Raw genomic sequence first — 21,830 nt, 5'->3', positions numbered from 1 at the left:
CTGGATCACAGGGATTGGAAACAAAAACCAAGATCTTCCATTAATGGAATTTTAGAGTTTAGGGCTGGTGAAAGGTGCTGGCTGGATAGCCTTGGAGAGTGATGGACTATTGGCCTCTACATTTATTCATCTGCAGATAGTGCATGGGCAGTGATAGTGTCAATATTTCCACATGTGCCCCACTGCCTGTTGTACCTTGGCCCTGATCTAGAGGGACCACTTTTGCCCAGTCCTTGGCTCTCTGCTGAAGCTGCCAGCAGGGGCCCACCAGCTGTGGCAGTGGTGTTTGATATGGAAGTGGACTGATACAATGAAATGCATTTCATGTAGCACAATGAACAATAAGTTGTCGTGGCCTTTCAGCCACTGCTGAAGTGGGTCAGGTTTGAATCACGGTCCCAGAGGAAAAAGACTCCATATTTATAGCTGTCAAAGGATTATTCCATTTCATGCGTTACATTGGCCTCCTCTGAACACTCCAATTAAGGTTTAGAAAGGGGTTTCTGTTCAAAACCTATGTTTCAGTTAATAACTTTGGCAAAAATAATCCTTTTTTCTCTGAAACTTCTCAAGCTTGATGAAATTCCATTAAGCTAGTTTAGAGTTGGAAGACAGTAAAAACCTATGACTTTTTTCATGTAAGTTATTTAAAAAAAAAAATCTTAAATAACTCAATTGCAGTTTAAAATCCCATCGTGGGTATGGGGAATTGGAAATGAATGCAATTAATATTTATTCATGTCTGTTATACATCTGCAAAGCTGTTCACAGCATTTTATGAAACAGATTAAGATGGAGTCTCTGCCCTGAAGAGACAGTAAGATGAGGCCCTGATCCTGCAGTGAGCTCTAGGTGGGCAGATCCTGAGCCCCCAGGGATCTCTACTGACTACGCTGAGGCTCAGCACAAACTCAGGAGTCTGCTTGAACAAAACTCACTGCAGGATTGGGGCTCCAGGGCCCTATCCTGCAAGACGCAGAGGCTCAGATCCTCAAATGATACGTAGGTGCCTAATTCCCATTGAAATAGGCACCCACATACCTTGAAGGATCTGAGCCAGAATGCCTTCAACAGCTGCCTAAGCCAGCAGGAGCTGAGGTCACTGAGCACCTCCAAGAAAGCATTGATCTTGGCACCCGTTTGTACCATAAGTGAAGATGACAATAGGAGGAAGGGGTCAGAGATGGGTTGAGTGAGAGATCTATGGAGCAATATATCTTTAAATATGGGGTTGAATCCAGTCGATAGTGACCCAAACCATATGTTGGTTGTTCAGTGGCCTAAGTGAAATTAGCTGTTTTTCCATGATTAGGTGTCCACATTACAAAACTTACCACATCTGGCACTAAGTAGAACCCTTTTTATCAATATCTGTTCTTCAGATGATAGAGTGAGCACACACTGTTAATCATTGACATAACAGCCAATGCATTGGCTTAATCTTGGTACAACAAACAACACGAATCTCAAAATAGGCACTGAACGTTCCATCATGATGGCCGTTTTAAGATGAGTGTTCAGAACGTTTCATGCCAGTATTTCATCACCACTGTACCCTCATCTAGCTGCCATCCAATGGCAAGAGACTTCAGTGTCAGGTCCAAGGCCAGATTTTGGGGCCTTCCATTCCAGAAACACGGACCCTTTCCACTTGACCTAACATAGTAGGAGTATCTGCCTCACACTTGCCCAGCCACGGGATGAGACGGCACCAATCTGAGACTGTGTCCAGTTGAGGGTAATTTTAACACCCACCCCCACAAACTGCAGTGTTATCAGATGAGTTATGATTGGTGTTTGCAGTGTGATAATGTCTTCATTTTATATTCATGTAAATGGTGGCAATGTTTCCTGCTGCTGACTTGATTAACAATTGATACTGACTGTGTTTGTGGATGAGAGGACAGAGGAAGAAGGACTGGAAGCTTGATATCTTTCTAAGAATGAGGAACTTCCACTGGGAATGAGCACTGCTGTAGTCCAGCTGTGCTACGCCTCCTCAGTGTTTTATATAGCTCCTGTTTAAAGTTACGATATAATAAATCAATCAGCTAGGGGAGTGGGATCAATCAGCTAGGGGAGTAGCCAGTGGCTACTGCAGCTTAGGATGCAGGGAGAGAGTAGCGGACAGTCCCTTCCTTAGCAAGGCTGAAAGCTTAAGACAGGGTGCCACGAAGGCTACTCCTGCTGACAGTTAAAGTAGCCTCTCCTGTAGCTCTGTCATGTACCAGTGTGGGAGCCAGATATGGCTGGCTCATACTGTGGAAGGGCTAGATTCCTCCCAAGACAAGACACATGTCATGAGATTGTCAGGGAGACTCTCACAGCTTTGTTGGTGCCAGCCATGCTTGTATCAGGAATCGAGACCAGACTTTCTGCCTGCCCCAAATGCCCATAAATGACTGTACCTAGGGTAGGGGCGCCACTTCAGATGGGGGGTGCAGGGGCAACTTTAACCATGATTCCAAGGCTACTTAGGCACTTGTAAACTCTAGTTTTCTGGCAGATAACTTAGCAATTAGCTGACAGGAGCCCTGGATCTAATTCCTATCTAAAAGAAAGAAAATTAAATACATTTTAGACCCACTGAGCTCTAATACTAACATATTCTGACATCTTGTGGCAAGTCATTTAAGGGACACTGGTTGGGTTTAAAATTGTAATGTATATTCTTACTTTTTTACTGACTCTGTGGAGAGAGAGAGAGACCCCCATCAGGACTCCTGGGTTCTATCTCAGCTCTGGGAGGGGAGTGGGGCTCTAGTGGGTTACAGCAGGGTTCTATTAAAGAACATCAGAATGGCCATACTGCGTAAAACCAGTGGTCCATATACTCCAGTATCCTGTCTTCCAACAGTGGCCAATGCCAGGTGCTTCAGAGGGAATGAACAGAACAGGTGATCATCAAGTGATTCATCCCCTGTCATTCACTCCCAGCTTCTGGCAAACAGACACTAGGTACACCATCTCTGCCCATCCTGGCTAATGGCCATTGATGGACCTATCCTCCATGAAGTTATCTAGTTCTTACTGGAACCCTGTTATAGTTTTGGCCTTCAGAACTTCCCCTGGCAAAGAGTTCCACAGGTTGACTCTGAAGAAATACTTCCTTTTGTTTGTTTTAAATCTGATGCCTATTAATTTCATTGAGTGACCCCTAGTTCTTGTGTTATGCGAAGGAGTAAATAACTTCCTTTCAATTTTTCCCCACCATTCATGATTTTATACTCCTCTATTATATCCCCCTTAGTCATCTCTTTTCCAAGCTGAAAAGTCCCAGTCTTTTTAATCTCTCCTCATATGGAAGCTCTTCCATACCCCTAAGCATTTCTGTTGCCCTTTTCTGAACCTTTTCCAAATCCAATATATCTTTTTTGAGATGGGGTGACCACAGCTGTATCCAGTCAATGTTCCCTCTAATTTTTGACAGGCCGTGTGCACAAAAAATTTCTTCTGTGCAAATTTTTGACAGGCCATGTGTGCAAAAAATTTCTTCTGTGCAAATTGTTGTGCTTCTGTGCAAATTTTTGTGCACATGGTGTTTTGCTGTGTGCATGGGGTTTAGGATCTGTGTGCGCGTGCACACGTGCACAGCTTAGAGGAAACAGTGCATCCAGTATTCAAGATGTGGGCGTACCAGGGATTTATATAGAGGCAATATGATATTTTCTGTCTTATTATTTATCCCTTGCTTAATGATTCCCAACATTCTGTTCACTTTTTTGACTGCTGCTACACATTGAGTGGGTGTTTTCAGAGAACTATCCACAATGACTCCAAGATCTTTCTTGATGGGTAATAGCTTATTTAGACCCCATCATTTTGTATGTATAGTTGGGATTATGTTTTCCAATGTGCATTACTTTGCATTTATCAACATTGAATTTCATCTGCATTGTGTTGCCCAGTCACCCAGTTTTGTGAGATCCCTTTGTAACTTTTCACAGTCTGCTGTGGACTTAACTATCGTGAGTAATTTTGTATCATTTGCAAATTTTGCCACCTCACTGTTTACCCCTTTTTCCAGATCATTTATCAATATGTTGAATAGAACTAGTCCCAGAACAGACCTCTGGGGGACACCACTATTTACCCCTCTCCATTCTCACCATTTATTCCTACCCTTTGTTTCCTATCTTTTAACTGGAGTTCCTGACAATGCTTTCAGGATCATCTAAGGAACCTTAATTTACTTTAAATGAACTCCCTGCTCCAAAGGCTGTACTGCTCCCAGCTTCCAAACTCACTGCATATCACACTCAAGCTGTGTTGCAGTTAAAAGCTCCATCTGGGGCTAGGATGTGCACTGTGAGTAGACCTCAGGTATGAAACTTGGGGGGGCTGCCCCCCCAAATGGTGCCCCTGGCCTCAGGTCCCTGGATATGTGCTGCCTGAGGTCCCACATAGGAGCACTGCTCAGAGGGTGAATTCAGCAGGCTTGTGGCAGTGCAGGGAGCCAAAACTCATTGTGAAGACAGCCATCTCATATGCCAGAATCCAAGCTTCACTTAAGAAATCTAAAGTCTCAAGCCCTTAAGGGGTGAGAAGAAAACCAAATTTCTCTTCTACTAAGAACCCTGTATTCCAGTCCTTGTAAAAAGAATCCTGCAAGTCAGCAGGGCAAGGGGGAGATCCAGCACCCAGTGGGCAACTCAGTAGCTAAACGGAGACCCACAGCAGCCAGAGGTGGAAAGACTCCTGAGAGTAGCTGTTAGTCCCCTCCCCATTTCTTTGAGCCCCTTCCAGTGCTTCGCAACACCATGGTATAGGCATATAAAACAGGGGATGCTGATCAGACATGCCTGTTTTCCTTCTCCCACAACATGAGAACTAATGAGGATTCAGTAACATTAAAACAGAACACATTTATAGTGTTAACAGATCGTAGTTTGTAGGAACCATATAATTAACGTGCTATGGGATATTATTGACTTAAATATCTTTAGTAAGAATCAAGAAAGGATTAGGCATTGACATGAAACAGAATGGCATCTGCACTGATACAAGATAGGATTAAAATTACAAGTGCTACCAATCCTCATGCTTCAGGGCATATTCTGATTAACAGCTGGGGAGGGGACAGGAGGAAATACCCCTCCAAGATACAGTATTGCACAAATGTGTAGGTGTGTTGTGTGGGTCTCTTGTTTGTTTGATTTTTCCCCCCTTCACATTTATCATCTGGAATAAGTCTCTAATGGAGACTAGGTACTGAATTAGATGGACTGTTGATTGGTATGTTCTAATATGGTTATTTCTATGATTGCCTCTTTCCAGCTCTCCAGAATCTAGTGAGTTTTTCATGTAAAAATTTTAAACTCATCTGTTTAAAGGTTCCTCTATTTCCTTGCTCACTTCCTTTTGTGCTTGGGGATGTGTGTTACCCACACCTGTGAGTCACTTAGATTTACCCAGGTGAAGATTGTCAGAAGTGAGTAGTGATTTTGGCTGCCTCACGTTTTGGGTATCCAGCCTGACACACCTTAAAGGAACCTGATTTTTCTGGTGGGTTCTCAGCATTTTCTGAAAGTCAAGTTTGGCACCAGAAATGATTAGTTAAGTCTCAAAATCTGCCCTCTATATATTTAGAATCAGTTTTGTTCTGTACATGCTACCTTCTGCCTCATCTGTCATTCCTGGGGAGCTGTGCCTGATTAAGACAGCCCTCCACACTCTTCCTCTGCAAAGACAGACGCAAACTCACTACTTTTCATGCCTCAGTAGATGCTCTTAGCACTCATTTGTAAGATGGCTCAGTATTTTGTATCTCCTCTCTCTGGTTTTATTACAGCGGTACCAAGAGAGCCTACCAAGAGCAGAGCCCCACTGTGTTCGGTGTTGTACAACAGGCCCTGCCCGAAAGAATTTGCTTTCTAAATAGACAGACAACAGGAGGGAGGAGAAACAGAGGCACAGAGAAATTCACCATGGTCAGACCAGGAGTCTGTAGCAGAGCATGAATAGAACCCTGAGTACCTCTCCAGTACTCAGACCGATACACTAAAACACGTGTATTTTAAAAACTTTCACTGGTTTTTAGATTTTTTTTTAATTGGTTGCTTATCTCTTTTTTTTCTTGGCTCCCCCTAATTTCCCCCCATTTGTTTCTCTCTCTCCGTCTTCAGCCTTCCCAGTTTCTTTATCATTGTTAGTGTCATCTGTTCATCTCTTACACAGCTTGGCACCACCCTGCTTGGCACGTTAGTACCTATTGCCCTTTTTGCTTGTTTAATATTACTGGAAAGATTGCTGTGTGCAGCTTCCCTGACAGCTAAATATTGTACTTTCCCATTTTCCACTGTGAGTTGAATTCCAGCCAATTTCCTTTCACTTGTTTTGTAGCCCTGCACTTTGCTTTCCTAAGGTCCAGTGCTTTTATGTTCCTGCCCTTCCCACAGATACTCATCAACATTCCAAACCTAACATTAGGGTCTGGGGGTACCTGGGGCCTGAGCCAAAACACATTAAAATCAATGGAAAGGCTCCCATTGGTTCCAGTGGGCTTTACATAAGGACATAGATTATTTACTTTTTGTTTGTTTGTTTGATCGTATCTAACTCAGTGCCAGTTATTAAACCCAGATTAATCCCTGATCTGGCTGACGGTGTAGTATAAGGAAGCAAACCTGTACTACCTCCAGGAATGTGTCCTCCTTAGAGTTCCCACTATTGTTTTCCTAGTTGGTGGGCCAAACTTTGCCCTCCAAGCCAGCGTAAATCTGGAGTACTCCACTACAGGCAATGCACTGTCTCCAGATTTTATATGGGGGTAACTGAGAACAGGATATGGCCCAGTATCTGGTAGCTGAAATCCCCCATGACCACTGAGCAGCCTTTTCAAAAGCCTCCTTTATCTCTACAAATATTTTCTAGTCTCTACAACATAATTCTGTCCAGGCACCATCCAAGCTTCCCCTTTACTGCAGTGTTATCCTTTACCTTGATGCAAGTAGACTCTGCTATGTCAGCCAGAACACTAATATTTCTTTCTGTTGACACAATAGTCTCTTATCCATATTGCTTCCCCTCCTCCTGCTTCATTTTGCCTAGATTCCTTCTGAAAACTCTATACCCATAATTTAGTCTGCCACTCGGTACTTGGTTTAATTAATTCTGTCACCCCATTTATACAGCACTTCTTTCTTAATGCAAGCTTCAAAATCAGGAATCTGGTATCTGCTCGGGCAGTGTAGAACACACGTTCAGCTTTTCATTCCACATTTGCTGCCTCCTTTTGTTGTCTCTACTCCCCACTTTTTCTTGTAGCATTTGTGGATACCAAACATCCTCCTTTGTACCTCTCCCCTCGCTATTGTTCATCACCTAGTTTTGTGGGATCAGCACAGCACTCGGTCACTGATTCCCTATTAACTAGATGAGCTTGATCTTCCCATTGACTTCACTGCAGGCCTTGGATCGGGCCCAGCAACGCTCATATAATTAAAAGAAAATGACATTTCCCCTCCCTTGTTTAAAGACATGATCAGTTGTGTGTGATCCCTGGAGTCTGGTATCTCTTCTGTCCCCTTCAAACTACCCTTGGTCATTACAGAAGGTTTGCTGGTTTCTAGTATGTCCTTTGCTGTCAATGGTTGTCCCTTTCTTTATTGAGCGGTTGCTATGTATGGGGTTTTTCATCTCTGGATATTGCCTAGGAAGTGAAGTTCAGCCTGGTTGCTGGTGCATGTGTCCCAGTGTTGGTCTTAGCGAACCTGGCAGGAACTTAGCTGACCAGGAGGTGAAAGATGCAGGTTAGCAGTCTCTTCGCACTCTCATTGATACTCTCATCCTTTCCTTCCAAACTCTCAATAGGTAGGGACAGAGACAGGGTTTAAAATGGACTCTAACATAGTGCTAGGTCATGAGCTGATAATGGATTTTCAACAAAATCTAGACTGGCAGTTCTCTGGGGTAAGGACTGTCTCTGTGTTTGTTGGTACAGTGCCTAATACAAAGGGATGCTAATACCTCTCTGGGGTCCTCACATGCTACTGCAATAGAAATAATGACATTCTTTAGAACAACACCATTTTCTAACTTGAAGGGAGAGCTTTCTGGCTTTTTAAAAAACTTTTTCATTCTTTATATTTATTTCCATCTCTCCGCCCCCACCCACCCCCTTTTTTTGTTGCTCTATATCTCTTGTTCTTTTTCCCTTTTTGGTTATCCTTTCCTCTCTCCCTCTTCTGTCTGTATCCTCCTTCCCCTGGGTCCCCATCTCACTTGATCTCTCTTCCCTGCTTGTTCTATCTCTGAACCCAGGCCGGACCCCACCTCTGTTTAGTATTTATTTTGGCTGCATCTGTGACTCAGCACAACATGGCCCACTTTAAGTTCATAAGGTGCTAAGAATTAGGAATCTTTCTCCATCTCTGTCTCTTTTCCCATCTCTCTACCTTTCCTTCACAGTAAGGAAAAAAGAAGCAAGAAGCCTTACTTTGATGTTGGACCCCTCCATCCCTGCATGCTGCTAACCGTCGTGCTGCCCCTCTGCCCAGATCCCACCTGCATTGTTTGGATCTCCTTTGTACATTGTTGGGCTCCCACGCTCAGATTTGCTGGCTTAATACATGGTTTGGGGTGTTTTTTCTGCTGCTGTATCCATTTGTGGTGGTTTGTGCCCCTTTTTCCTAAATCCTCTTTATTCTTCCTGCAGGACCCCAGGACCAACACACAAGCCCAAATTCTCTCCTCCTGGCCATTCTTGCAGTACAAAGTGGTATGACCAGGCCATAAGTGTCTATCCTAAAATTTGCTTGATGTACAGGAGCTACAAAGTGGCATAACCGTCTCCTCTGCCAACTGCCTCCAAATGCCCTGATGCAGGGACAGGGTCAAGTGTGCCTGTACTACAGCAATTCACAACTGGCATTAGGTCCCATCTAAATTAATACAAGAGACCCGAGCTAGCTGACATAAGTTAAAGCAGCCCCTGAGTTGCTCCAACTTACGTCAAGTGCTGGGTTCAGCATAATTGCACTACGGGAATCAAGTGCTTCTTGCTGGCCCACCTCTTCTGCTCTGAGTGTATATGATGAAATTTAGGCCACAGAAACCCATTCCTGGGTGTGCATCTGCTTGATCCATAGGTGCTGGAACTAGGGGTGTTGCTGCACCCCCTGGCTTGAAGTGGTTTCCATCATATACAGGGTCTACCAGTGGTGGATGAATGAGGCCATAACAGCAACTTCCATTCAACACTAACGGACCTGCTACTAGGCAGTCTCAGTTAGGGGCACTGGCTGGTAAGATAATTTGTGGGTCTCTAAATGATTGTTTTGTCAGCAGGTTTCCAGAACGGTCAGCATGGGCACAATAGGAGGTGTGGCATGCTGTGGTTTCTGACTCACCTTTCCGCTGTGTTGTTTTTTTTGTAACATTGTTGTATTGTCCTATTTTCGCTGCCTGTTTTCCACATTTGCCCTTGCTCTATTTCAATCATTTATGTGGCCTATGCTTCGAAGGCTCAGACGGACTGTATAAGCCCCATACAGACAGACAACTGTTCACTGCTGTTATCCGTTCTTGTTACTTTGCTGAATGATAGAAGAGGGCTTTCTTGCTGGTCCTTTCACATACAGTAATAATACCTAGCACTTCTATAGTGCTTTCAATCTTCAAATCAGTTTAATACTAATGATTGATACTGCTCGGGTGAGTTGGTCTCCCTGTGTCTGTAACATGCTCCTTTTCCTGGCTCTTTGGAGAGGCTAAAGAACATTTGCCCTCTTCAGCTAGCCCTGCCACTGCCCCAAAACACAATTTCCAAACTAGACTTGGTTTGTCATAAATCAAAGAATAATTTACTGGCAATCACTCAGAGAATCCTTAAACAGGAGAGTTGAAAATAAACTTGCCTATAAAGTTGCTATGGAAAGCATCTCCTGAATGGCACAAACTGCAGAGACAGAATGGAGTCTGGTTTACTTTCCTGGAGAGCGCAAGGCTCGTGCTCTGGTGTGTACCAAGTGGGACCAAGGCGTGTGTGTGTGTGTGTGTGTGTACCAAGTGGGACCAAGGCGTGTGTGTGTGTGTGTGTGTGAGAGAGAGAGAAAGAACATGCAGGGTAAGGCTCCATCAGTTTTAAGGCATTGCATGTGTTACTATTCTGCCATTTCACCAGCTGGTTATTTTCCTCAGTTTAGATTTCTGCATGTAACCAACAAGACAAAGCACCCTCTGGCGAACGTTTTTTTTCCTCTCTCCAGCATGTGTCTATGAATGCTGGGGTAGCTGCTCAGGATGTACCTATTTTCCAGCTCACATCAGCACTCCCTGTTTCTCTTATCAGAATGTAGTTCCTTCTCCTTGGTGTCTGCAGCTGGCAATGTAAAGGTGCAGCCCCCCTTTTTAGGTGCATGTTCTCCACCTCGCAGGGCATGCAAGGGGTTAGCCCCAATTCACAGGAGATCGGTCAGCCTGCAGTTACCACCTTCTATGTGCACGCAAGGGTTAAGGGTTAGTTTGCTCCCTCTTAACTCCCCCTTCCTCCCCCGCGATTGGCCCATGGAGAGGGGAAAGGAGAGACTGCAGTTTTCCTCCTCCCCTCTTCGTATGGTGGGGTCAGACTGCACTAGTTCCTTCTCTTGGTGCACGCAAGGGTTAATCTCCTGTAGCCTTATTTATCCGCGCGGGGCTCTCAGCTCGCCCTAGTGCACGCTCCCCCGCGCGGCGATCTCAGGCTGCAGCCCTCCCCTTTTCGGTGCATGCAGGAAGTTTATCCGGCCGCACTTCTACACGCCCCTGTGCCTAGGAGCAACAAGGGGTCAGACCCGGCCCCGGCCCCGTGCAGGCTGCGGGGAGCTCTCGGGCTGGTTTCCTTCTCGCTACCGCTCCCTCCCTTATGTCTCGCCGCCCCCCTGTAGCCGCCCCACCCACGCTCGTGGGACTCTTGCTGAGTTGGGGGTGCTCTGGCTGTGAGTCGGGGGCGCACGCGAGGGGCTCCCGCGCCCCGGTTACTCCGCTGCGTCTCCTCCTGCTCCGTGCTGGGGGGGTCTGGCTGTAGCCCCGCGCAGACAGGCAAGGGGGGGCTCTCCAGCTGCAGCCTGCACGGGGCTCGGCGGCTCGCGTGCGCCCCCGGGCCCAGCACCGCCCCGCTTGCCCCGAGCGCCAGGGCGCGGCCCCACCCTGGGGCCGGGCGGAGGCAGGGGGCGGGCGGGGGGTGTCTCCCAGTAAGATCTCGCGGTGCTGGCGGGGCTCAGCCTCCTTCTCCTCCCTGGCGAGCGGTGACTGTGCAGGGCGGCGCGGGGAGCCAGGCAGCAGCCGGAGGAGGCTGCCCCGAGGACAGCGCGATCCGCCCGCGCCGGCCGGCAGCAGCCCGCGCCTCGCCCAGCCCCATGCCCGAGTGGCGCTGAGCCCAGCCCAGCATGGCCACCACCGCCCCGTGCACCCGCTTCACCGACGACTACCAGCTCTACGAGGAGCTCGGCAAGTACGAAGCCCGCCCGGCCCTGCGCCCCGGGGACCTCCGGCTGCGTCCCCCCCCCAGCCCAGGAGCCCCCGCTCGCTTGCCTCTTCCCCCACCCCCCAGCCCTGCCCCGGAGCCGCTGCGGCACCCTGGCTGTCCCGCTCCACCTTCCTGTGCCGGACTGGGTGCTGCTGAGCTCCCGGGCTCCTCCCGTTGCCCTGGCCCTGGGACCAGCAACTGGCGTCCGCTACACCCGAGGATCCTGCCACCGCCGCCCCTACAGTGGGACCGGGAGGGGTCTGCTGCACCCTAGGGCCTCCCGCGTTCCCTTCGTCCCTGTTCTGCATGGAGAATGGGTGCTACTGCCCCCCAGGGTTACTCCCATCCCAACCCCAGGTGTAGTTGCAAGCCAGGGTGCCCCCCATCCCTGCACCATGTGAGGCTGTGCGCCCCAGGACTTACTTCCCATCTCTTAGCTCTGCTCTTGAACTGCTTGGGGCTGCTACACCCTGCTCCCCCAAACCATCCTGGTGATAGCCATAACCCGGGACACTCACCCAAGCTGTCCCTGCTATCGCTCCAGCTTCCTCCTGAGATACTCCCCCAGCCCTGCAAGGACTAGATTCTGCGGCTGTATAGGGGATCTCCCCTCCCCAGTATTGGGATCAGGCACTGCTGCACCCAACTCTTCCACCCCCCACCCCCCCCCACACACTTAGACCTGCAGTGGGATCTTGTGGGGACGTGGAGGTGATGCAGCAGTATACAGGATGGGATCATTGGGTGTTGATGCATCCCTGAGTACTGCTGCATCTTTCCCCCTCCTTCCCTGCACCAATCTCTGGGCACTGCTGCATCTCTTTACCCCATCCCCACATGGATTCCTAGGCTGCTGCTGCAGCCTGTTTCTCAGCACCCAGCCCTGGGCCAAGGAATGGTGGTTGCAGTGTTTCTGGTTGGTTTATGTGGAGAGGTTGGGGCTGGGAGCAGAAGCTGAGGAGGGGTCAGGACTCTGGAGTGTAAGGAGGGGCCCAGCTGCCTAGAGCCAGATCCTCTCTGATGGATTAAGTTTTCCATGGGGCTGCTGTGGGTTGTCTGTTCTGTTTTGTTTCTAGTTCCACTGTACAGACTTCTCTGGGGACTGGTGGGACCTAGTTCCCCACTCAGAGGCTTGGATACTTCCCTGTCAACTTCCCCTTATTCACACTTCTGACCTCCCTGAGTTTTTCTTCTGTCAAGCCCGTTCTCTTGTCTCTCTCCCCACCATTTTTTCTGTTGGGACCACTTTCCAGGTTTTTTCCTCTTCCCCACAACCTCTTAGGGCTTGGGCTGTCTTTCCTTACACCTTTTTTTCTTACGCTATCTCCCTTTTCTTCTAAGAATCCTTCCCCTTTCTGTTCTGCCACTCAGTGCAGTTCTCCCTACAGCCCGTCGCAGCAATAATAATTCATATTTATAAAATGTTAACTTACAAACAACAGTTAGCCTGCCAGTCCCCCTGCACCTCTGGGAAGAGGTGTTTATCTCTAGTTCACAGATAAGGAAATGGGTGTAGCAGAGCTAGTGGCTCATCCAAAGTGCTGCGGTGATTCAGTGGCCCAGCTGGGACAAGAACCCGGGAGAACTGATTCCTAGTTGTCTTCTCCAGCCACTAGACCATTATGGGATGGACTTCTTGGCGATGTTTCCAACCTTCTGGGCTACTCCTCTTTCACTCTTCAGCCCCTGTATATTATGTGTCTGCACTCTTCTCCCCTCCCCACCATGGTGTACTGTTTGTGCTTTCCTGCTTAAGGCCCCTAGGAGGCCTCAGCCAGGCATTTGGGTATACACTTTTCCTCTGGCGTTATTTGCTGACTTGACATGTCTAGGTTGGGGGTGGAAGTCGTTCCAGTTGCATTATTATTTTCAATTTCACAGCCCCCGCTATCTTTCTTCTAGGGGAGCCTTTTCTGTGGTCCGCCGATGTGTGAAGAAAAATTCATCGCAGGAATATGCTGCAAAAATCATCAACACCAAAAAGCTGTCAGCCAGAGGTTAGTATCCAGATCTGTCCTTCATCCCACTGCCTTTCTCTACGAACAGGAGAAACATGATTGGAACTTTAGTTGCAGCAAGTTTATGGGCTTTGTAGGTGCTTGTCTTGTAGTTTTGAAGTAATAAGTAGTGATGCAAATGGTAGACTGAAGAAGTGTTGCAAGGATCTCAACTTCTAGGAGTACTTCCTGTAATCTTTTCTCTTTTTGAGGACCTACTGTGTCCTCAGTGTGCCAGCATTGCTGGAGGTCTTCTGTGCTTTGGGGTATAGTCTTGTTGGATAAAGGATCTTTCTAGTTTCAGGATGTCATCATAGATGGTGTATTCCTCTTGTAGCTAATCCTATGTCTAATATGCTCATATTTGAACTGGATGGAAGGGTTCTCTATAGCTTCTAAAAGAAGCAAATTAAATTTCTGTTGTTCTCCGCTGCCACCTAACTCCGAAAGCCTCTCTTCAAAACCTGTACGTGTCAACTGAGCTCAGAATAGTGGTACAGAAAGGAACAGAGAATCTGTCTTCCCAAATTTATTTGCTGAACTTTTCTTGTGATTTGTCCTGGTTCATTTCACAAGGAAGGCTCTGTATGTATGAAGAGTGAGGTGGCTTCCACTGTGGAGGGACATGGGCAGGAGCTGAAATCGATTGGAAAAAAAACTGAATTGGGTTGCAGTAGGAGGAACTATAAAGAGAGATGTAACTGGCTGAGATCTCCAAGGGAATGAATGTGGAAGAGGAGGCTAAGAGAAGACTTAATGCACTTAGGCCATTCAGTTTTGACAAAAGTGACAAATACTATGTCCCTGATGAGCTAGATGATCAGCCGGAGGCTGAGAAGCAGGTAGTATATTGACCAGCAACTGAAAGAGTGACACCAAAGAGGCAGAAGTGACACCAAAGAGGCGATGAACATAGCTCAGGCTGTCTGACTCCTAAAAAAGAGAAAAGGACGATACACTGTCTCCCCAGTGCCAGGGTGTGAAATGTGATGACAAGAGCAAAGTGTAGCCTGCAGAGAGGCAGTGAATGTTCACCTAGTGTAGTTCATGTGAAAGCTAATGACAGGCACAAAGGGAGAATCTGTGGATCGAGAATGACTTTAGAACCCTGGGAAGAGTGCTGCAGACTGAAGTCAACATAGGTGATGTTTTGTCTTTCTAGTAACTAGTGCAAGTAAAGTCAAGAGTGATACTGGAGACCAGCTGATGGATCTGTGGATGGCCTAGAAGGGGAAGGCTGTCGATGTACAGGACGGATGCTAATACTCTGTGAAATCTCCACTGAAGCACACGGAATCCCAGTTCTGTGGGTTCAAAACTGGCAGGGCTAGTTATGCAGACTTTAAACTGACTAAGAAATGGGTAATTGGGAGCGTTTGCTTAATGAAAGGAGAATATGATGTAGTGGACATAACTGAAACCTAATAATGCAGAGAACCATCCCGTCAGCATTAGTGGGTATAATCCTCTTTGTATGCGGGACAGGGTAATACTCTAAATTAAAAAAACCAGCAAGAAACAATTTTCCCATTAACAGAATGGTAGCGAAATAATCTGGTAAGGTTGCAAGAAATGGCGAAGCTGTAGGGCTAGAGGAAAATGAGAACAAAAAATTCCTAAACCAGTTACCGTGGAGTCCAAAATCTCCAGATAATGTGGTCATGTAGGATTTCAAGTACTCAGACAGCTGCTGAGTTACAAATACAAAAAGTGTGGAACATCATCACTTCTCAGATTAACTAAAGGATAAATAAATGAGCCAGGAAGTAGGGAATCCAGCTAGAGGAGAAATCCTCCTTGATCTACTTCTTACCAGTAGGAAGTCCTTGATTGAAAACATAAGTGGTGTTGGACACTTCTGTGCTAGTGATTGTGAGCTCTGTTAATTCAAGGTATTGATGAATAGGTTCATAGAACGCAGCTGTCCAAAGGTATCTGATTTGGAGAGAGCAAATGTGGGGGGAATTATGAAACTGGCTGAAAGAGAGAAATATTGGGAGGAAGAAGTTGTGGCTGATCAGGCTTCTTGAGGTCCCCCTGAAATATCTGATGGCCACAAGGAACTTGTATTGGAAACGAAGTGGGGAAAGACAAGGCAACAAAGAATTAATGATAGTCAAAAGGGTTAGTGGGAATAGAGGCTCAGATACGGTGGGGCTGGGTGCCATGTAAGAACCTAGATGGATAAACACTGTAAAGGCTCTTCAAACTAGAAATGTTAGAGAGATGTTAGGGCTGTTAGCCAATGATAAGGGAGATGAAATCAACAACTGTAAAACGGCGGAGCTGATGAGCAGTTCTTTTTAAAAAGCTGTCTGTTATGGCAGCAGGACCATGAGTGAATTCTGCAATAGCCTGGGTGTACCTTCCTGCTACTTCCCATTCCCATGTTAGCTCTTGTCTCATTGGGAGCACACACCCATCTAGCTTCTGCACATATTGGGGTATCCCCCCATTGCCCCACTCCCAGTGCCCTCCTCAGACTTCTGTAAGGCGTTTGACTTGGTCCCACACAACACTTTAATTAAAAAAAACTCTAATGATATGACATTAACACGGTACTGGATAATTGATAGGTTTCTAAACGTAATTGTAAATGGGGAATCCTTATTGAGTGGGTGTGTTTTTCAAGTGGGGTCTTGCAGGGATCTGTTCTTGGCCATATGCGGTTTAACATTTTTTATCAGTCATGCGGAAGAAAACCTAACATCCCTGATGAAGTTTGCAGACAACACAAAGATTAGAAGAGTGGTAAATAATGAAGAGGACGGGGTCACCGATACAGAGCGATCTGGATTGCTTGGAAAGCTGGGTGCAAGCAAACAATGTTCGTTTTAATATGGTTAAAAGCAAATGTATAAATCTAGGACCAAAGAATGCAGGCCATGCTTATAGAATGGTGGAAGCAGTGACTCTGAAAAAGATTTGGGGGTCATGGTGGATAATCCCAGTGTGATGCTGTGCCCAAAAAAGGGGGTTCTCAAAGTGGGTTGCAAGGTGTCAGCTCGGCCAGCACTGGGGCTGACAGCCCAAGTCCCTGTTAAATTAAATTAACATCCCTCCCCATTTTTAATTGAAAAGGGTGGTCGCACACAGAGGCTTGCTGTTTGAAAAGAGTCACCAATACAAAAAGTTTGAGAACAACTGAGAGCTAATGTAATCCTCTGATGCGGAAACGGGGATCTTGAGCAGGAGCAGAGAGGTTATTGTAGCTCTGTATTTGGCACTGGTGGGATCGCTGCTGGAATACAGTGTCAAGTTCTGGTGCCCACAATTCCAGGGCATTGATAAATTGGAGAGTATTCAGAAAAGAGCCACAAGCATGATTAAAGGATTGGAAAACTTGCTTTATAGTAATAGTGACAGACCCAAGGCGCTCAAGCTATTTAGCTTAACAAAGAGAAAGTTAAAAGGTGATTTGATTACAATCTATAAGTACCTACATGGGGAACAAATATTTGACAGTGGGCTTTTCCATCTAGCAGAGAAAGTATAACACGATCCAGTGGCTGGAAATGGAAGCTAGGCAAATTCAGCCTGGAAATAAGGTACACATTTTTAACAATGAGGGTAATTAACTATTAGCACAATTTACCAAGGGGCGTGGTGGATTCTCCATCACTGACAGTTTTAAAATCCAGCTTGGATATTTTTCTAAAAGATCTGCTCTAGGAATGGTCCCTTCTGGCCTTAGACTCTAGACATTAGCTTAGCTCCTGCCTTCCACACAGGTCAACCCAAACCTCCTGACCTACCTTTTGCACTGGAGAAGGGTCCCCCTTGCCTTGGCGTCTGCATTTCAGAGCTCTCATATGCAAGGGAACCACACACCCCTGACTCCGAATAGCATTGCTAAATTGAACATTTAAAATCTGCTGCTAGCAGGATTTGAACCTGTGTTTACCCAGGGTAGTTACTACTGCTTCAACGAGAGGTGCCACACCACTGGCTAAGAATATAACTCATACACCCTTCACAGGGGTTGACCTGCTAGTATGCTTCCCATGAGTACAATCATAGACTATTAGGGTTGGAAGAGACCTCAGGAGGTCATCTAGTCCAATCCCCTACTCAAAGCAGGACCAACACCAACTATATCATCCCAGCCAGGGCTTTGTAAAGCTGGACCTTAAAAACCTCTAAGGATGGAGATTCCACCACCTCCCTAGGTAACCCATTCCAGTCCTCGCCTTCTAGTGAAATAGTGTTTTCTAATATCGAACCTAGATCTCCCCCACTGCAACTTGAGACCGTTGCTCCTTGTTCTGTCGTCTGCCACCACTGAGAACAGCCGAGGTCCATCCCAGGGCTTACTAAGGGCAAGGAGCTCTGACCTGCTTCCATGCTGGCTTTATGGGAAGAGGTACTTCCAAAGGAGTCTTCCTCAAGAAAAGCAAAGCAGTGGGGTGTGACTGACTTGGAAGTGATGGAGATCGTGATGTGTAGCTGAAAAGCAGGGAAGGGAATGCTTAGGGAAAATTTAAATGTAATATGAGAGAAATCAGTGAATCCTAACGCCTCTGTTAATGAGCTTAATGAACTGCAAACCGTTGTTTTTATCTTGAAAGTCACGAACTGAAGGGGAACCGGCGGGTTAGAAATAACCCTACGTGGCACCCATACAGTGTTTACCACCCTAAAAGCGTAGAAAGCAAATACTGTCCTGATTTTTTTTTTTTTTTTTTTTTAAAAGGGAAGTCCTGGCAATCACGGTCAAATAAACTCATCCCTTTATAAAATAATGGGACAAATATGAAGGGACAGATCTGTAAGCACCTCAACACAACCCTAAACCAACTTCCTGGCATTATAAAGAATAAACTTTGTCAGACAAATCTGATCTAAATGCAGAGTCAATGGACGCATTAGACATCATAGTTGGAATCCATTAAGCTACTTGGTATTTGTGTTACGGTGGAGTGTAGGAGGCAGGGCCCACTGTGCTAAGCACTGTATAGCAGAATGACAGTCCCTCCCCCACACAGCTTGCAGTCAAAGTCAGGGGTTCTCAAACTGGGGGTCATGACCCCTCAAGGGGTTACGAGGTTATTATGTGGGGTGTTGCGAGCTGTCACTTCCACCTCAAAATCCCACTTCACCTCCAATTTAGTGTTAAATGTGTGTTTACTTTATAAGGGGGGGTTGTACTCATAGGCTTGCTGTGTGAAAAGGATCACCAGTGCAAAAGTTTGAGAACCACTGGTCTAAGTACAAGACAATAGCCAATGCTGGGAGCGGGATACAGTGCTTCAGCCACCTGAAATTCAGGTTGGCTTGGATTCAGTCTGTCACATGGCCTGAGAACTGGCTGGAAGGACTAAAGGGTAATGATAAACAGCCATGTCTTGACTCGTGGGGAGGTGTGTTGTTGGAGCTGCTGGGATAGTTGTTAGGCCTTATTTTGACTTTAGATCTGTAGAGTGGCTTGGAAGATACCCGTGAAGTAGGAGTAAGTGAATTGCTTAAGGTGAGCCAATGGGTCTGACTAGCAGTAATCGCTTCAGAGGAAAGAATCAAGGAAAATTTAGTCTTACTATTGGAGGGAGGCAGAGACTAGAGATTATTCTGTAGGGAATCCATCTCCTGAGGGGAACGATGGAAGCCCCATCAATAGCTTCTTTTCAGATTAGGCTGCACAAATTCCTCCAGAATAAATGGTATGAAACAGTCCTACATTGGAAAGGGGTGGACAGGATTCTGCTGTGGTTCTTTCATCCCACCAGGCCCATCTGTTCTCTTGACTGTCAGGGAGGTTTCTGGGGCAGTTCACAAACAGTAATGGGAGCAGGAGAGGATTTTCTGCTGTTGGCTTTTGCCGCTGTTGTATTTGCCGCTGAATCTTTGGAAGGTGACATCCCCAAGGACACAACGAAAAGGGCAGCTTTCTGCCCTCTGCATGAAGGAAGACATTCTTTTAGGCCTGATCTTTGTTTCTGAATCAGCACCTGTAATAGGGTAAATGTCTTTTTTGAGATGTGAGGTGTCACCTAATTTGGAACACAGGCACTGCTCACCCCTGACTGGGTGCTGGAGCTGAAGCGTAGCCTGGGGTTTATTGCCAGGATGTGGCCCTTGTGGGATTCAAAGCAGCAGAAGTTCTGCAGCTCTTGAAAGGCTCCCTGGAGGGTCCTGGCAATCACGCCTGCTCTCTCTCTCCTGCCCTCCTGCCACTGGAAACAGGAGATGATGCTCACCCTGTCTTGGGGAGATTCTCTGCTGCACCCAGGCTTGTAGTCTGCCTCATTTGTTGCTCCTGGGTGCGCCAAGGAGGCAGTCTGACAGTTGTCCCTCTCAGGGGTCTGGATGGTACGAAGGCTGGGGATTGCTCTCCCAGCCCGCCTTTGGCTCCGAGAAGCTCATCACCTTGGACTGAGTCCTGTCCCCTGTAGCTCAGTCACAGAAGGGGCTCAGTTCCATGAGGGCTGTGGGTGGGGTTTCACAGTAGCAGTTTCCTGGCCTTGCGAGGCTCGGGTACCAGGTGAGTGCAGAGTGTGCAAGTGCTGACCTCCAGTTGACTGCTTTCAAGGTATTCATGGACTGCTTTCAAGGTATTCAACCTCAGTCTGGCAATCCTCAGAGCAGCCCAGGCTCCTCTGTAGCTACAGCATGCCCAGCTGAACTGGGTGCAGGCATCAGTAGTGCACTGCAGCCCAGTCTGTAGGCTCCTCATTAAGGCAAGGAGAGCCCACAAGATCACTCGCAGGAGCTTGAAGCACAGATTCTGGGGTGTGTACAAGTGCCTGTGTGTGTGTTTCCTTGCGGAGACAATGCATCAGACCCTGCCTGTCAGGCTGCACTTGGAACATCAGGATGTGTTAGATGGAATCTGGTGGTCTGGGCAGGGAGTGGGCCTTGCTGCTAACTTCTCCCATCCCAGCCCCTTCCTCCTCCTCTGTTAGCTGTCTGAACGGCAGCATGCATAGGAGCGTGTGAGAAAGAGACTGCGGTGAGAATTTGGGATTTTTGCTGGCCCTGTGTGTGTGTGTGTGCGTGTGTATGAGACATGGGAAGTGACACTGTATAGGTTTCTGGGCCACTCATTTATTGTCTGATGTGGATAATGTTCAAATGTAAGGGGTGGGAGGGTGGGTTGGAGTTAAGGGGGGGCCCTGAAAAATATTTCAAGGGCCCATTTTCTCCATTAAATGTATCGATTGCCACTGGCTGGACTTCTCCATTCTGAATTTTAATACACATGCATGGAGCAGGAAAGTAAGAAGCCGGGGGAACGGGGGGGGGGGGTATTAATACGCTGACGTCATAAACTGCAGCCTTGTACCTCGTGCTAGCTGCCTTTCTCTCTACCTCTCCCTCCTCCCCCCGGTCTGTGCTCACCTCTTCATCTTGCAGTGTCACTTTTTAGAACACTGTTTTGAATCATGATTATTTATCACTGCAGGAAACTTACTTGGAGAAGGGGGGTGTGCATGTGGGGAGAGAGAGAAAGAGAGACCCTGACCTTGAAGAGATGGGGGAAGGGACTGATGGCCGCATTTCACTTTCACCAACAGCATTAATTGCTCTCAGTGTGGCAGGAGGGCCAGCAGTGGGGGGTGCTGCTTGTGCTGTGGTTTGCAGTGGCCGGAAGCTGCTTGCCTGACATGCAATGGCCAGGGTTACCCCAGGTTGCCTCTCGGTTTACGCTGTATATTTTATAAAGGAGCTGGAGCGGGGCAGGCAGGATTTCAGCTTGCTGTCTGTCTGTCCTCTTTGGTCCCACGGGGTGTTAAATTACCGGCATCAACAATGGGGAGGGGGAAGGGAGGAGAGGCAGGCACACAGATTGAGCAGGCGTTCCTGGTGTGGAATTGTGGCCCCTGCAGAGGCCTGGGAAGGGGGACTAGGGTTTTTTCCTTTCCTGTTCTTAAGACAGGGTTTGTGCACGGCCCACATGTGATGAGACTAATTCTTGCCAGTGTCCCAGAGGTCCTGGGCTCTGCAGCACTAACCCTACTGGAGAGCCTGGTCTGACACATGTCCTGGTGTTCCTTAGGCTGAGCAGGTAAGGGTGGGGGTTTTGGAGCACACTGTGGATTCTTGGGACAGGGAGCATTAACTGTGCTTCTTGTGTGAAAGATGCTGTGCAAAATCAAGTTGCATATAGCGCTTGTGTTGAATTTGGGTGAGTGTGGAAATTTCCCTCCTGCGGATAGATTTAATCTCCCTCTCTGGATATACCTAAACCTATCCCTGCCAGAGAGAACGCTTATCCCTGGATCATAAAAACACTTCTGAAGAGGGAATTTTTTCCCCTCTTCTACCAAATGGCAGGTTATTATCACAGATGTTCTCAAGGAAGGATTGTACTAGCCTCCTCCCCTCCCCCCATAGGATTTTATTTCCCCAACCCCTGCAAATTAAAGCACTGGCTGTGGGTATTATTGCAT

General features: G+C 47.1%; 1 protein-coding gene across 50 annotated transcripts in view; it reads left to right on the top strand.

Moving 5' to 3' along the window:
• The first annotated feature begins 11,116 nt into the window (after positions 1 to 11,116).
• CAMK2G (calcium/calmodulin dependent protein kinase II gamma) overlaps positions 11,117 to 21,830 on the top strand; it is a 172,035-nt gene continuing 161,321 nt past the window's right edge. For 8 of the 50 annotated variants that reach the window (XM_043552354.1, XM_043552353.1, XM_037905315.2 and 5 more), the window contains exons 1-2: positions 11,179 to 11,431; positions 13,349 to 13,443. In XM_043552354.1, coding sequence (XP_043408289.1) covers positions 11,367 to 11,431; positions 13,349 to 13,443 — 160 coding nt within the window. In that variant the 5' untranslated portion in view covers positions 11,179 to 11,366. Of the gene's footprint in view, positions 11,432 to 13,348; positions 13,444 to 21,830 lie in introns of all 50 variants that reach the window. The other 42 variants (XR_006292544.1, XM_043552349.1, XM_037905295.2 and 39 more) reach the window with 19 other exon arrangements.

Source organism: Chelonia mydas, chromosome 7, assembly GCF_015237465.2.
Source record: "Chelonia mydas isolate rCheMyd1 chromosome 7, rCheMyd1.pri.v2, whole genome shotgun sequence".
In the NCBI taxonomy this organism is placed as follows: domain Eukaryota; kingdom Metazoa; phylum Chordata; order Testudines; family Cheloniidae; genus Chelonia; species Chelonia mydas.
The sequence above is the reverse complement of the archived record's forward strand: the minus strand, read 5'-3'. Positions and strand labels throughout refer to the sequence as shown.